This window comes from Podarcis cretensis (genome assembly GCF_951804945.1).
Source record: "Podarcis cretensis genome assembly, chromosome: 7".
NCBI classification, from domain to species: domain Eukaryota; kingdom Metazoa; phylum Chordata; class Lepidosauria; order Squamata; family Lacertidae; genus Podarcis; species Podarcis cretensis.
The window spans coordinates 23,585,186-23,602,114 of record NC_137176.1 but is presented as its reverse complement, the minus strand read 5'-3'; the positions used below and the strand labels follow the sequence as shown (position 1 = coordinate 23,602,114).

The 16,929-nt window shown below is 43.7% G+C and overlaps 1 protein-coding gene across 3 annotated transcripts; it reads right to left on the bottom strand.

Annotated features, from left to right (window-relative positions):
* Positions 1–446: 446 nt before the first annotated feature.
* On the bottom strand, positions 447–16,630 carry MC4R (melanocortin 4 receptor). Of its 3 annotated transcripts, XM_079985078.1 has the most exons (9): positions 15,320–16,630; positions 14,221–14,275; positions 12,461–12,586; positions 12,235–12,359; positions 11,672–11,832; positions 10,554–11,492; positions 9,623–10,209; positions 3,128–3,296; positions 447–2,559 (listed from the first exon to the last, which is right to left on the bottom strand). In XM_079985078.1, the coding sequence occupies exon 9, from the start codon at positions 2,179–2,181 to the stop codon at positions 1,180–1,182; it is 1,002 nt and encodes a 333-aa protein (XP_079841204.1). In that variant the 5' UTR covers positions 2,182–2,559; positions 3,128–3,296; positions 9,623–10,209; positions 10,554–11,492; positions 11,672–11,832; positions 12,235–12,359; positions 12,461–12,586; positions 14,221–14,275; positions 15,320–16,630; the 3' UTR covers positions 447–1,179. The 3 variants fall into 3 exon arrangements, 2 of the variants coding, with proteins under 2 accessions (XP_079841204.1, XP_079841205.1); XM_079985079.1 differs by lacking the exons at positions 14,221–14,275; positions 15,320–16,630 and having other exon boundaries at positions 11,672–11,864; positions 12,235–13,388; XR_013841148.1 differs by lacking the exons at positions 447–2,559; positions 3,128–3,296; positions 15,320–16,630 and having other exon boundaries at positions 9,834–10,209; positions 12,235–13,929; positions 13,963–14,972.
* Between the last annotated feature and the right edge of the window lie 299 nt (positions 16,631–16,929).

Here is a 16,929-nt window from a genome sequence, read left to right as displayed (position 1 = left end):
CAGGGGCTATCCTGGAGCATCACCAGTGTCAGGATGTTTGTGCCACGACAAAGTGGGATCTGGGGAGATGGTACAGGACTGGTGCTCTCCACAATGTCTCTAGGCTGCTGCACAGTTGCAAAGGGCAAAGTCCCTTCCTTCCTCTTGGTCTTTTCACTCAGTCTTTGCTCGCTTTTCCTTCAGCACCCTTTCAACAATGTGGCAACTGCAGTGAGCAATGTTTTCCTCGGAGGCCAGATCTGACCCCTTAGGACTGCTGCTATACATCTAGTTTGGAGCTAACCTGATCCAACATTTAATGCAGAGTGCTTTTCCTTTATTTATGTAATTTTAAGCATGCTTTTAAATGATTTGTTTGTTTGTTAAATTTATATACCACCCTTCATTCGACAATCACAGGGCATCTGACGACATACATTTTAAGCTGTGTGACTTTAATTGCTCGATTCTGTGTTTAAGGTGTGCTTTAATTCTGTATTCCACCTTGAGCAAACATGTTTAAGTAAATCAAGCAAGTAAATAAATACAAACAACATTTCTTATTATCACAATCCTATATGAACACTTTCAGGGAAACAAAACATTGCTCATAACACCATCTACAGCATAATTTACAGTCCCCTCCCAAAAAAATCCAATTTCAGTGACCCCAATGGTTGCTAGTTCTATCTAACTTTAGCTAGATTGATGCCATTAAACGACGCCTCTTTAATATACAGTTGAGCTCAGTGTGGAATAAAAACAGAGCCCTGTAACAACGCCCACTAGTATTTAATTAAAATTAGCAACATGGGTGTGAGGCATTAAACCAGCTCCAGCTCTTGAACAAATGCAGTGTAATGGAGCAAGTCTAAGAACACGCTGTGTGCATTTTATATCTGCACAGTTACGTGCATTTATAAGGCAATTGTTTCTTTGCAATGCTCAGCATCCATTTATTGGTGTCTGGCAGTTTCAAAAATAAGTTGACATTGTTCCTTTAATTGCAGTCTGTCGGAACATTTCCAATCACCACCACTGCTTTGACATTGAAATAATTGCACTTGAAGCATGACAAACGAGAAGGAGGAAAGATGCAACTAATAACTACAGGAGGAAGAGGTTCGTTGTTATGGATGTAGCCAAGACAGCCTTAAAAGTGGCAAGTGTGTGTCTGTGTGGTAGAGGAGCCACATCCACTCAGTATTTGCCAGAGAAATCGCAGAGCTCTCGCAAGCTGCAGCAGCACATGATCTCCTTGAAGGTTTTCCTCAGCTCTTGACTCCGGAATGCGTAGATAAGAGGGTCGATAATGGAGTTGCACATGATAAGGATGAGGTACAGGTTAAAGTGGGACATGAAACAGATGCAGTAAGGGTTGTGAGGGCAGGAGATGTAGAAGAGCAAGTGAAGGAAGAGCGGAGCCCAGCACACAACAAACACGCCAATCAAGATGGTCAGGGTGATGGCCCCCTTCATATTGGCGCCCTGGCGTATCGGGCCGCTGCCGGGGAGAATGGCAATCTTCTTAATGTGCAGCCGGGCCAGCAGGAACATGTGGACGTAGAGAGAAGCCATGAGGACCAGCATGGTGAAGAACATGGTGATGAGGCAAATGATGACGGCACTGCTGTCGGAGTAAATGATGAACAGAATGCCCGAGATGGTGCAAGCAGCCCAGATGCAGGTGATGATGATGAACACACGCTTCACAGTCATGATGTTGTGATACTGGAGAGCGTAGAAGATGGTGAAATACCTGTCCACAGCAATGGAGAGCAGGCTGCAGATGGAGGCCAGCAAAGAGCTACAGATGACCGAGTCAATGATGTTGTCGATGCTGACGGTGAAGCCTTGCGCGTCTGCGTCGGTGTTGTTCAGCAGGGTGATGACGATGGTCTCTGACCCGTTGGAGACGCTCACCAGCATGTCGGCCACTGCCAAGCTGCAGATGAAGAAATACATCGGCGAATGCAAGTTCTTGTTCTTGGCGATGGCCACAATCACCAGCACGTTCTCCAGCAAGCTGACAAAGCCAAGCATGACGAACACTTCGGGCGAGACAAAAAGTTGCTCGTAGCAGCCTTCCGAAGAGTAAGCCTTCCCCAGGGATCGATTCGTGCCTCCTCCGCCACGTAGTCCGTAGCTGCGATTCCACAAGCCGAGAGGTTCGTGAACTCCATAGTTCTGTGTGAAGTTCATCGCACAAAGCGCCGGTCCCAAATCAAGTGGTGGCTTGTCAGTTTGCTGCTTGATAATGAAATCCACCTGTCACTGGTTTCCCCTCTTTGAATAGTTCTTTGGGATTTTTCACTGGCTGGGGAGCTGCAGAACTGGTTGAATGCCGTTTCCAAAGAGTAGGATGGTGTACAGCAGCAGGAAACCAGACTCTGATAGACAAGGTAAAGCTGCAGTGTTTTGCAATTATTGCTGGCTTATCCAACTCTGCAATTGCCTGTTGTACCTGCTGGGAATGAATGCTGAATGCTGCCTCCCTCTCAAGGAAGCCGGGAGCGTCAAGAATTACTTTTCTGTTGTTCTCTGTAAAAGCACAAGGCTAGAGTGCTCTAGTCCCTGCTACTGAGAGAGAGAGAGATACATCATTGAAAACCCTAACTACTACTCAGCCTTCTGTGCAATGCCTGCCTGCCTGCTGCTACTGCTTCTTATACTGTATTGGGGGGGAAAGGTAGTAAGAGACATGCCCCTCCTCCGATTTACTGATCAGCCAGTAGAGAGAAAGGGATGTGTGCAGGCTGGACATGCTGAATACATTTCAGGATTTTACACAGCTTCTGATGTTGCGCTGCTCCCCAAAGCTACGGGAGACGCCAGAGAAGCACAGCAAAATTCATTTGCTGCCTTAGATTTTTGTTGAGATTTTATAACAGTATCAGCATCATTCTCCATGGGATGTGGAAATTAAATTCTAGGAATATACATGATGTTACAAGTTAGGGCTTTGTATTATGATTATTCAATGATGCTGCTGTTCTGTTTGAATTTACTTTGTTTTGATTAGGAATGCCAGGATCAGACAAAGCTTTTAGTGCAAGAAGTAATGACTCCGGAATACATTAGCCTTTGATCCGCCCCCCCCCCCCCATCATGTTCCCAGAGTTAGTTCAGTTGTACTGCATTCAAGTACCTGTATTCAGAATTCTCTTTTCAAATATGCTATATAGCTCTGTTCACTCGCTGACAGTCTGCCATGGTTCTCTGAAGAGTGGGAATGACAAACCGTTTAAGTAGGAGCTGTAGAGATGCCCTTATTGCTTTTCTTCTTCTCCTCTTTTTGCCTTGAGACATAATAGCACCTTGGGGGGGGGGGGAGGAACTGGAATCATGATGTTTGAAATAAGTGATCTGCATTATGGTCAAGTGAAATGTAGAACATACTTGTATTCTATATCACAGAGGTTGGGGAGCTGTGTGGTTCCCCCAGTTATTATGGGACTCCCATCAGCCCAAGCCAGCATGGGCAATGGTTAAGGATGATGGGAAATGTCTCAACAGGAAGTGATCTGACCATGACAAGGGCCTGATGTCAATATCCCCCACATTGAAATCATCTTCTTCCTGCCAAGTTGAGAAAACAAGGTCCAGAGTGTGGCTTGCTACATGTTTGGGCCAATAACATATTGGAACAGCCCCATGGTTGTCATGGCAGCCCTAAAGTCCCGAGCCACCCCAGAGCCAGTTGCCTCGGCATGGATGTTGAAGTCCCCCAGAACCAGCAGTCTGGGAGTCCTCAACACCACCGCTGAGACCGGCTCTGTCAGCTCAGGCAGGGAGACCGCCGGGCAGTGAGGTAGGATGTAAACCAGCAGAATCTCCCATTTGTCCTGTGCTAGGAACAGACGCTGTGGATTCCTGTTGCACACACCTGGACAGAGAGCCCGAGGAGAGAAGAGAGGGGAATCTCTTTAGACCACAGTAACACCCCCTCCCTGACCTCTAAGTCTGGCCTGATGCTGCCCCGAGTACCCAAGTGGGCACAACTGGGTCAGACCAACTCCACCCTGCTCACCCACTCAGTGATTCAGACCAGATTGGCCTCCTCATCCACAGTCAGATCATGGATGATGGAGGTCTTACTCAGTCAACCTAGCACTCAGCAACAGCAGCCACAGACCCGAGGGCTGGCTGATAGGACTGTGGGGATGTTTAGGGATGCAGGGGAGGATATATTGTCTAAGATATCCTATCTGAACTTGTCTTTACAAGTTCAACAAAATCAGCAGAGTTAACATTCCCCTTTTTTAAACACATGCACAGCAGGTAGCTTGCTCAGACTCATTAGAGTCTCTGTAAATATTTCCTGGTATTTTCCCCGTTTAATCCCTCCTAAAATAAGACGCTACACAGTCTTCCGTAAAGTAATCATCTGGTCACACAAAGGTTCCCAGAAGGCAGACTTCAAAGGTTAGAACATAGTTTAAATGTGGTGACTATCGCCTTATGGGAGAAAGACCCCCTTTTCTTCTCTTGGCCTGGAGCATCTTAGTAGTGCTGTTGTTAAGATGGTATCGATAGAGACAAGAGAGACAAGATGGTCACCAGCCTGTGGTTCTGGATCATTACTTCAGGAGAGGCCACGCCCATCTCAAGTTACACATAGGAAGTTTTGTCTCAGTCCTGGAAAGCAGGAAGTTCCAGCTGGAGGACTGAGACAACCTTCATGTCTACTCTAGCAATGTTGTGTTTGACTGCACCTGATTCTTACATCCCACAAGGGCAACCTCAATTCCCCAGGTAGGAGGAGGGGCTGGCCCACGACAGTCACTAACTGCCCTTTACCCAGCCTGCCCCACTTCCCCACACCACCTCCGACCCTGAACCACTGTGATTGACCCCTCCTGCTCTCCCCAGTTCCTCTGCTCCCAGACACATCTCCCCTCCCCCAATAAAAAACAACAGCAAAACAAAAACAACAGCAAACCTTACGTATTAAAAACAGTTAACCCCCTAAACACTTGGCAACGTATGCAAGCTTGCCTTTATTTATTGCCTTTTGGCCAAGGCACCGGCTTCTTGCAGACATACATTATTAAAACGTAAATAGCTACATGTAGAAAAAAGAGAGGGACAAGTGTAAAATCATATGTTCACATTTGCAGAGAATATTTGTAAAGATGTACCATTCCTGCTTGATTTACTTTTGCGGAAGGCATGCTTTTGTTCCCTGGAATCCAGTTTTTGTGTTGTCTTTTTAATTCATCTGTGTTAAAAGCTGTTTTATTTTTCACCTTGACTGTTAATTTCAGCCTGTCTATCACCTAACAAACAAAGCAGATGTGAAAAAAGAAAAGAAAAAAAGGATACACCGCATCAAATGTATGCAATTATTTCAGCCGCTCTTCACAAGCTTGAGCAAAATAAACTGAATGTGTGGCCTTTTTTCTATTTTGTTCTTTTGCATTACATAACTTTCTATAATCTATGCTTATAAGGAACGAATGGCAGTAAAATGTCAAGGTCACCAAATCTCACCTCTTAATCCTGTCAAATCTGCTCACAAAATCAACAAATTGTACAATAGATTGTTGTCTGTATATAATAGCTGGTATTCCATAGAATCACAAAGTTGGAAGGGACCCAGAGGGTCATCAAGGCCAACCCCCTACAATTCAGGAATCCTGCCCATAGTCATCTCTGGGTGGGCTCAAACTATCAATCTTCTGGTTAACTGCCGGCAGCACTGGTCCATTGCACCACAGAGGCCCAAGCTGTTTCAACCTTTTTTCTCAGCCTAAAAGGGCTTGTCCACAACAGCCAGCCAGTGTGGTGTAGTGGTTAAGAGTGATAGACTTGTAATCTGGTGAACCGGGTTTGCTTCCCTGCTCCTCCACATGCAGCTGCTGGGTGACCTTGGGCTAGTCACACTTCTTTGAAGTCTCTCAGCCCCACTCACCTCACAGAGTGTTTGTTGTGGGGGAGGAAGGGAAAGGAGAATGTTAGCCGCTTTGAGACTCCTTCGGGTAGTGATAAAGCAGGATACCAAATCCAAACTCTTCAGAGCAAAATATGAATCCGGACTGGCCTGTCTCCCCAGCCCAGTGTTGTCCCAGACCTTTTCCCTTTCAAATGCGGACTTTTTCAATCCTTGTAAAATCTGAAATGGCCAGGATAAAAAAGAAACAGGCACAGATCTGCACTTAAAGGTCCAAGATAAGAACGGGATGGGGTCCATATTTTGCTTCAGTGTTACAAACAGGGTAGGAAAGTATTTAGAAACTCATAGGCAAGCAGCAACATCTCAGCCTCAGTTCTGCATTTGCAGAAGTTGCAATCTCGTTCATACCCTGAAGTGGAACTTGGGGTAACCACTAGGCCTCCTTTGCAGGGGTGGTTATCTCAGCTTAATGAACTATGAACCCCAAAATCTGGGATCCCCTCCAAACTGGTGCCATAGTTTTGCAATCGTTTTGCAGTGAAAACCCCGTGTTTTGCAGCACCCCACAGAGTAACTGATACATCCAAACTGGGTTCGTAGTTAAAGTCCCCAAACTCAGCAATGTCCGATTCGCTCCAAACTTTGGAAAACGTTTTGCAGCGAAAATCCTGCATTTTGCCCTGCCCCACAAATGGAGCAATCACCCCCAAAACCCAACACCATCTGATTCACTCCAAAAACCACCCAGGATTTTAAACAACAGGACCTGAATGAATTAGAGAAGTTTGCCAACCCACCCAAAAAGACGAGAATGATGGGTAACAGTTTATATTTATATTAACAGCTATAAAACCTGCAATCAGAATAATTAAAGCACATTACAGGGGGCCTTTTGTCAGAGTTTCACTTCCCCCATCGTTGAAGCAGGTTTTTTTAGCTAGAACAGAGGACACTTGAATTATCTCCATATGGGATAGATCCACAGGTATAAACTTTGTAACTAAGTCTGCCTTCAGGGATCCAACTGTGAACTGATGATGTGAGTAAACTTCTTTTTACAGTGGTACCTCGGGTTAAGAACTTAATTCGTTCTGGAGGTCCATTCTTAACCTGAAACTGTTATTGACCTGAGGTACCACTTTAGCTAATGGGGCCTCCTGCTGCTGCCGCGCGATTTCTGTTCTCATCCTGAAGCAAAGTTCTTAACCCGAGGTACTATTTCTGGATTAGCAGAGTCTGTAACCTGAAGCGTCTGTAACCCGAGGTACCACTGTATTGACTTTAAATAAGATTGTCGTGTGCTTACTCTTTTAAGAGGGATATAAGGGAACTTACCAGGAATCTAATAGTGAGAGGCTTACACAAGCCAGCAACCAGCTATCTGCTGGGCATTTAAAAGGGGAATGTGATCGTAAATAAGTATCTCTTAAAAGGGGCAGTGAGGATATCTTATATTCTGAACACACTTGGTTGCTTTCTAAAACAATCCCCGAGCAAGATTTGTGTGTAAACTCAAGTGTCGCCTGCCAGAAACGGTTCTTTTTATCCTTATCCACTTATTTATTTCCCCTTTAAAATATTAATCTGTACTTGACACTCAGAGAGCTATCTTCGTGTTGGCAATAGCCGGCTTTGAAAATTAATCATCCTCTTAAAGTCGGCAGATGTTTACAGGAGATTGGTAAAAGTTAAATTGCTCTGTGGAGTTCGGGTTGGGAAACCGGTGATTGTAACATATTCATCTTGATTTTGTAGTTTGGATAAGAACCGGGGGAAAGAGGGCATGTGGCAACCCTATTTAAAGCAATTCAATTTTCATTAGATTCGTAACTTGGGCTTTCTCTGGCTAACTTGTTATATTGCTTCCCCTTTGTTGTGGATGTCAATTTCCATCTGCACAACTCGAATAAATACAAATGATAGGCTCTTTCTTGGGATTCTTTTTCTTCGCCTTGAAGCCATATGCTCTGCTGTTTTTCTCCTCCATCTCTCCCCAGCCCACCTCAGGCGGCGAGCTCTGTGTATCGATTTGAGAGGCTGCTGTTAACCCAAGGAGAGAAACTCAAGTGCAAAAGCAAACAGTTCAGAACCTCGGGGTTCTTTACCCTTTTGAAACACACACCCCTTTTCTTTTCTCCCCTATTTCAAAAAATGTATGCTTCCAGCCCTGTTGGGAGTCCAGTGTTATTGGAACACAGCAGCGTCTTTCAAGACTTTTTTTAAAAAAGCACATATTTTCAGTTTTTTTATATTAACATTATTTCCATACACTGCAAATAATTTTCATATATACAGTACTGGGATTATACAAACCCCTCGGACTTCCCCCGTCCCCCCAGTTTCCATATTTTACCCTCTTTTCTTGCATAAAGGTAAAGGTACCCCTGACCATTAGGTCATTGTGGACGACTCTGGGATTGCGTGCTCATTTCACTCTATAGGCCGAGGGAGCTGGCGTTTGTCCGCAGACAGCTTCCGGGTCATGTGGCCAGCATGACTACGTCGCTTCTGGCGAACCAGAAAAGCACACGGAAACGCTGTTTACCTTCCCGCCAGAGCGGTACCTATTTATCTACTTGCACTTTTTAGTGTGCTTTCAAACTGTTAGGTGGGCAGGAGCTGGGGCCAAACAACGGGATGGGGTGGGGATTCGAACTGCTAACCTTCCGATCGGCAAACTATAGGGTCTGTGGTTTAGACCACAGCTCCACCCGTTTCCCCCTTTTCTTGCATATAATTATATTTATCCATTCTATTTCATCTCCTTATTTACTACTTTAGTTCATTTTACTTCATAAATGTTATATCAGTCCTGCTAATGTTTCTTCAGCAATAAACTCAGACTAAAAGCTTACATAAGATGCTCCACCCTTGCCCTTAATCAGATCCTGATCAAGCAGATGTTTTGACATACTGCAATTGTTTTTAACCAACACTTTTCAAACCAATGCTTTCTTTTAAAAACCAATGCTTTTCACTTTTGCATTTCTGCATTTCCTACCTTCCCACAATATTTTATGTAATTGCAATTTTATTATTTTATTTTCAAATTGCCTAGTAATGAAGACTGGATATGGATTCATTTTTAAAAACCTTTTTAACCCCACCCTCTAGTAGCTACAGGCCTAAAATAACTTCTTTTCACAATCAATTACCCCCCCCCCCCTTGTGCACACTAAACTGGGGAGGAAGCTGAACTGAACCTAAGTGGTACTTATGCATCTAAATAAACATGCAGTGATCAGGCCCGACTGAAACTGGCTGATGCCTTGGAACTGAACTGATTTTCACAGAATCACTGAATTGTAGAGCTGGAAAGGCCCACAAGTGTCATCTCATCCAACCCCCTTCAATGATTTGATTTGGGGTAGGGGGTCAAATTATTAAGCTTGGTGGCTTTTTTATTTTTATGGATTTTAAAATAAAAAAAATGAAACACACACCCTTGCCATACATCCGGGTTTTTGCTGGACTTTTTGCCGATTCAGCAGAAATCTGCCCAGATGCCATTCTGCTGCCCAAATCCTGGTAGTGTCCAGGAAAATCCAGAGATATGGAAATCCTATTCTATATCCTCACAACAGCCATGTGAGCAAGGTTAGGCTGAGAGTTGGTGGCTGACTAATGCAGGAATGAGTTCAAAATGTGACGCTGCATATGCTCAAAAAATATGTCATCGTTGATCAACGTTAGCAAACTGTCTTTTGTGTAAAATAGTGGAATGCAGCAATGAAGACTCTTATCTACCTTTCATGGTTGGCTCCACCCTGGCTCTGAACACTTGGATCTCTCCGTGTACTGATCCAAGTTTCTTTCTGCCTACTCACCTTAAAGATGTATTTGGGTTGCAAAGAGTGATCCCATGTAAACTCAGGGGCATTAGGAGCAAAGATTTTACCATGGCTCAGCGATAGATCCCTTCTCTTATACTCCTACAGTCAATCAGCCACGAGTGATCGGTTTATTCATCATTCATTTATTGCAAATTCATTATTCACAGCTGAACAGCTCTCAAAGGGTGTTCCCACAAGAGAAAAATGTGACAGAATACGAAAAACTACAAGCCCTAAAAAACCATCCCTACAAACTCTGAAAACAGTAACTATTAACAAGAACAACTAAATCAACAAATTGTGGTCCCTCCATCGCTGCTACACAACACTTGGATTCAGCCTGGAGATTCATAACTCGTCTCATGTTGCAGCTAAGTTGTGGCTACAGGTGATGGCTTTATGGAAAGTGAGTGGTCTTGGGTCATTCTCTGCTTTAATGGTTTGGAGGTTACCTCCTCTGAATCTATGATGTGGGTCAGACAGCTCCGGAGAGACAATGACCTGCAGTAGAGATGACAAAAGGCAAAGTCACAGGCCTTTTGCGTTGCCAAAAATGCACACCAGATAATGGGTACAACATGGAAGCAGAAGCAAGCCAAAGTAAGGATGTCATGAGACGGCCTTCTTGCAACTCAGGTGGAGTGAGATGCTCATCTCCAATCTCGTCCCAGAGGACATCACTGGGACCTACAACCTAGTAGGCATTGGGTTGAAAGGCAACATTAAGGAAGAGGATAGGAAATGCCACCTGAATTTTCCTGGGACCACGTTAGTTGAGAGCCTCTTGGGGCTAGAAAGAGGAACGTTGGGTTTTCCAAATTAATAAATACATGTGAGAGATGTACCTTCAGATTGAGGAGTCTGGCCGCCTTTGTCAGCAGTGAACAGGTCTTGCTGGCTGCCTGATTCCTGCCATTCATGTTTTCAATGGAAATATAACTTCTCGGTTCCTGTGAGAGGGAGAACCAGTTCAGAATCAGATTTTTTTAAAAAAACAACAACCATGAAATTTAAAAATCACATATTAAAAGGCAGCCTATGGAAATGCTGCCCGGTCACTGATTGATGTGACACTGGGGAATATTCCCTCCCATAAAATAAAGAAAATGGAAGTATTTGCAGCATTCAGCACAATCTTTTTTTTTTTTAAGAGGAGCAGAATGCTGGACAGCAGAGGAATTGTGATGGAGTCTCATTTGGAGACAGAGTGATTGACAGGCAGTTGAAGCACGCCTGTCGGAATGCTGGTTTTGAGCCTAATTTAGGCCGGAGGATTGGAGAAAGGATGCTGTGGGTGCCAGAAAAGGCCTCTGCAGGTACAGGTGAGCCCAAAGGTGCCACACTGACGCTCAGTGTTGGACTTCCACTTCAAAAGCAGCGAGGAAGGTAGCGGCAATATCTTTTCTCCGATAGTCTTGATGCCTTTGAGGGCTGACTTGTTCTCAGGTTCCGTCGGAAGAAAAGGAACGGCATATTGGCTGCTCAGCCGGTCACAGGGTGGGCGGCTGTTGCAGACCGTAGCTCCAAACACCTTTCCCCCCTAGGAGCAACGCCTGGGGTTAGGCGGTTAGCCGTTGGGGAACTCCTAGGCTGGCAACAGAGGAAAGCTTGCCAACTCTTTATCCTCGCCAACTCTTTATCCTGCATCCTGCCCAACCTACACCAGGAATCAATAAAGTTGTGGCCAGTTTTTTAAAGCCTTCTAATTGTCCTGTCCAGTAGGTTTGACTTCTTGCTCCCAGCGAGCAGGGGTTCACTGCGAGCGGGTCCACAATGGAAAGTCCCTGTCGATGAAACAATGGGAAAGGGCAGAAGTAAAAAAAGAGAGAAATGATTGTCTCCCTTCTTTGAAAGAGGTGCCATGGAAGTCTCCTCGAAGGAGAGATCGACTTCCTTCTTAATCCATTAGCCAGGTTCTCACTGGCCTCGGAACAATTCCCCGCCAGTACAGATCTTTGCTCACCTGAAGAATAAGAGCGAGTCCCATCCGTCCTCGGAACACAGGGTTGGTCGAAAAAACACGAGGATTTTCCGCTCCTCCGTCTTCCAGGCCAGCAGAAGGACTTTACACCAAGAACATCTTTCTCAAAAGGCCCTGGAAACTTGCAGACGCCTTGCTTTGAACTGCTCCACAAAGGAAAAGATGAGGCACTTTGCTTGAAGCATAATAATAATCAGCTTTATAAGGCTAATCTAATAATAATAATAATAATAATAATAATAATAATAATAGGTTGCCTTATACCCGCAGGTCTCAGGATGGTTCACAACATAAAACCACCATATAAAATATAAAAACACACCATATAAAAACACATCATACATAATAAAACAAAACCAACCCATGATTGGAGAGGGAATGTCCTCCATGGTGCTAAATCTTCATGGATAGTGGCAGAATCACAGTGGCTTTCTGCATCTCTTCCCCTCCCTCTCTTACCAACACAACAACTGCCTAATGCTTTAACTCTGACTGACAAAGTAACCCCCTAAGAAAATGGCTCGCTAACTCAATAACTCTCTCACCTTATTCCCCTCTTGCCCAAGATGTCTGGCAAGTCACCCAGCAAGGGGACGTGTCACAATGGAGCACATGTCGCAGTGACTTTAGCAACCTTCCTCAACAATGCGCTCTGGCAACTGGGTGGAATCTAAACACATATTAAAAAAACACAACGTTGTGAAAATGTTTTTTTTTTTTTAAAAAAGTGTATTTTTTTGAGGGAAATACATTGAATTTGCCATAGCTCACCATCGCCATCTACTGTCACAGTTGTACACTGCACTTTACAACAGCTTTTATTTGAAGCTGGCTAAGAGTTGGCCACGACTGGACCTAATGGTTGGGGACCCTTTACCTTTAAGCTGAGTCCAGGGTCTGAAGGAGGAGAAAGAAACCATTACGTATTGCCACGAACTGCCCTGAGATCTTTGGGTGAAGGGCAGTACTGTATACAAATTAAATAAAGAATAACTGTAATAAAATAATCATTGGTTTTAATATTTCCAGACATGGCTTGGGTGGAGTAAATTTATTTTCACCAGTCTGGGAATCAACAGGGTCGGGTTGGCTGGAGGTTCAAATCAGTGAAGAATGGGGAGTTGTGAGACGGCTGGGAATGCTGGCTGATGTTGGAGATGTGAGGCAAAGAGCAGAAAAAGCCGAGGGGAAGAAAAGCCGTGGCCTGAATATTAAGTTATCCTTCCCAGTGAGAAAACTATACTGGTGAAAGTCAGAAAAGGGGAGTTGGTGGCTGGGTTAGGCCAAGAAGCTGCCCTATGTGAGGCTATACTGGAAAAAGAGGTCAGAAAAGCAGGGGGGCGGGGGTTACGATCAGTCAGAAATACAGCTGGTGGAGCTTTCGGGTCAGAAATGAACTGCACCTAGTACTTAAAACTGGGTGGGACTAAATTTGGCTGGGGCAGAGATTTGGAAAAATTGTCCTGAAGTAAAATCCATGTAGGCAGAATCTACACACATCGAAAAAATGCTGTGAAAATGCTTTTTAAAAATACATTTTTTAAAATACATTGAATTTCACACAGCACCGAAGGTAAATATGAGTATTCCCGTATGTACAAAATAACCCTTTAATAAACAATCCTGGTTATGGCACTGTGGTCTAAACCACAAGAGCCTAGGGCTTGCCGATCAGAAGGTTGGCGGTTCGAATCCCTGCGACGGGGTGAGCTCCTGTTGCCAGGTCACTGCTCCTGCCAACCTAGCAGTTCGAAAGCACGTCAAAGTGCAAGTATATAAATAGGTATCGCTCAGGCGGGAAGGTAAACGGCGTTTCTGTGCGCTGCTCTGGTTCACCAGAAGCGGCTTAGTCATGCTGGCCACATGACCTGGAAGCTGTACGCCAGCTCCCTCGGCCTATAGAGCGAGATGAGCGCCGCAACCCCAGAGTCGGCCATGACTGGATCTAATGGTCAGGGGGTACCTTTACCTCCAGGGTTGGTGTCAATCTCATACCTAAGCCTAGGGTGCCAAGCCACTAGGAATTTTGAAAAGCATGCCAAGGGAAGAAATGTCAATGGGAAACAGTCGCGTTGAGGAACTTAAGTTACAGTGGGACCGAACAACAGGAGCTCACTCTGTCGCAGGGATTCGAACCGCCGACCTTCTGATCGGCAAGCCCAAGAGGCTCAGTGGTTTAGACCACAGGGGATTTTCAATTTGCTAGTATGTTTTACACAGATTAAACTGCTGCAGACTAACTGTCATAGAATCATAGAGTTGGAAGAGACCACAAGGGCCACAAGTGCACAGCAGCACAACACAACATACCTGCTGCCATCACAGTTAAGACTGTTCAACTAACGGTAAGTGCAGAGTTGCCATATTTCAAAAAGTAAAAACCAGGAAACCACCGAAATTGTTGAAACCCCAAAGTTGTGGAGTTTCCCCACCCCCACCCAACCCCCCCAAATAAAAAAGTGATTCAGATTCCCAATGCACTTTATAACACAATTGCATATATGTCTATTCAGAAGTTCAATGGGACTTACAGCCTTTCCTGTGTTGTTGAAGCGAAATTTACAGATGGCCTGGAATACAGCCATGCTGAGAAATACTGGACAAAATGTCAGGAATTTTGAATATGCTGAAAATCAGTCCAAGTGCATTAAGGCACTCCCTTAATTGAGGGTCAGTTTCAAATCAGCTAAATGGAGTTTGTGCTTCTCACACCTTCCCATCAATGCCTAAATTTCTTACAAACTTATTTCTAACTGCCATAATTGCCTAAACAAAAGCTTGAGCATTGCTACTGCTGTTATAAGGAAAGCTCATGGAAACTGAGATTTGATGCAATAAGAGAGCCAACAAGTGTTTGCAATACACCTTTTTCATTACAGCTGCCTCACTGCAATCAGCCCTCACACAACTCTGAAGAATTCAATTTATAGCTATTTTCTTCCAGTAATAAGCAAACAATACTCTTCAAATAGACATCCGAGGTGTACCAACAAAAGCAAGGGAGAAGAGCTATTATTTAAGGTTTTTTATTGCTGTCAGGGTGGATAAAAATCAATGATTATTTTTAAAAACAAACAGATTTTTTAAATTTGTCAGGGATTTTATTTTATTTAAATTGGATTTTTAAAATAAAATGCTTTTGGAGGAAAAATCTTTCTAAAGATAGTTTTCTATTTAAGTTACATTATAGTCCAAAGGCTATTCATCAGGAAATAAGGATTTGTTTTAAAATTTTTATTTGTGCTAAAACTCAAGTCTAAGTTTTGTTTTTGTTTTATAAAAATTAGCAACATTAGTTAAGAAACATATGATATTATGTTATTGTTTTAGTTAAATAGTTTAAATCTTATTGAGGAAATGATTATTTTTCTCCTTCCAATAAAGAACAGCAGAAAAGTTGTCCAAATATAGTTAACTTATTAAACCTCACAATAATTTCATAATTATCTGTCTATGTAATTCTAATAGTATAACCAAATAAGTAATTTTTGATATAGCTGTAAAAACTACTCTGAAAATTTATTATTCCAAAAACAATTACCTTCCTCTGGTTGTAAATATTAAGATTATACCAGCAAGATGGAGTCTCTGTAAAAATAAATAAATAAAAATAAATCAAGTCTTTCTGACTAGTGATTTAAATTGATTGATTTAAATCAAATCCACACTGGTTGCCGTTATTATTAATTTTTATATCTTTATTTTTAAATGTGGAAATCAGTTTGGCTGCATACTTTTCGATGTGTTTTGTTTAAGACTACTTTTGTTATGTTTGCAATTGTGAAATTAATTTCCTCTTGCAAGCCGTCTTGAGCATGGTTTGAGCTCTGGAAAAGCAGCATACAAATGAAGCGAGGAGGATAAGAGGAAGGGCTGAACTAAGTTTTGACCAGGCATAAGATTTCCCCCCACCCCTCTTTTAAAAACCCAGTCCTGATTTCCCCTCAACGCCATCTGCTTTTCACAATGAAAATTCTAACTCCATTTACCTGCGAGTCAGCTTCACAGAACGTAATAGGAATTACTTCTGAGTAGACACGCTTAGGATTGCAGTGTAAAACACCACAACCCTTCACTGCAACCACGAAATTGCACTCCCACCCCTTCTACCCATAGCTGTCAACGTTTCCCTTTTTTTAAGGGAAATTCCCTTATTCCGAATTGGATTCCTCGCAAGAAAAGGGAAAAGTTGACAGCTATGCTTCAGCCTGTTGCCTAAGTCCCAGCTCCTTGGGGCCCTAGGTGCCCGAGCACCCACAAAATTCCCCATAAAGGGCTCCCACAAATTTGGGTGCCAGGGCCAATGCACGCTGCATGGCACCCACAGCCCCGGGTCGCGGGGCTAAGCTGGCAGAAACCAAACAGGGCATGCACCCATTATTTCCCCCCGCCTGACATATTCAAAGAAAATATTTAAACACACACGAAGTCTAGGGCCCAAACCTGGCCAGGACAATACTCACCCTGTCCCCTAGGGTTCACAGCCCACATTTTGCTTCCCTCTAACAATGATAAGTCTCAAAACAGAACAAAAAAGCAAGATGGATCAGGCCTGCAAAGAGTCCTGGCTGCAGCAAGATGGCTGCCTACCTTGTCGGGAGAATTTGCTGCCCAGGTTAGAAACAACATGGCTCATTCCTGCAGCTTGCATTGTGGTTGGCTATAAGCAGCCCTAGGCCTGCAACTTGGACTACACTGGCAGGAGGCCAAAAGAGGGGAATCAAAACTGCCTGTTAAGAGAGACCCGCCCCTCCTTTAGCAAAATGCTAAATTATCCCGGCGGCCATTTTAAGTGATACTTGATTTTTCTAAACTTTTAATGGATTCTTTCATACCTTCCAAACTTTCTCCGTTGAAAACAGGGACGTCCCATTCCATAATGATGATTTTACTCTTTCTATCCCACACGTCTGGCTGAGCTGCCCTAGCTACTTCGGGCAGCTTGCAACATGTAAAGAAAACATCATTAAACATTAAAAAAAATACCTTCCTTATACAGGATTGCCTACAGATGGGTGGGGGTCAGATAACTCCATCTCCTCCTACCTCTCTCCAGTGAAAATAGGGAAGTCCCATTCCATAATGATAATTTGACTATTTATACTCCTCACATCTCTCTGGGTTGCCCCAGCCACTTTGGGCAACTTCCAACATATATAAAAACATCATAAAACGTTAAAACAAAACTTCCCAATACATGATTGCCTTCAGATGGCTCAGGGGTTGGATAACTCCATACC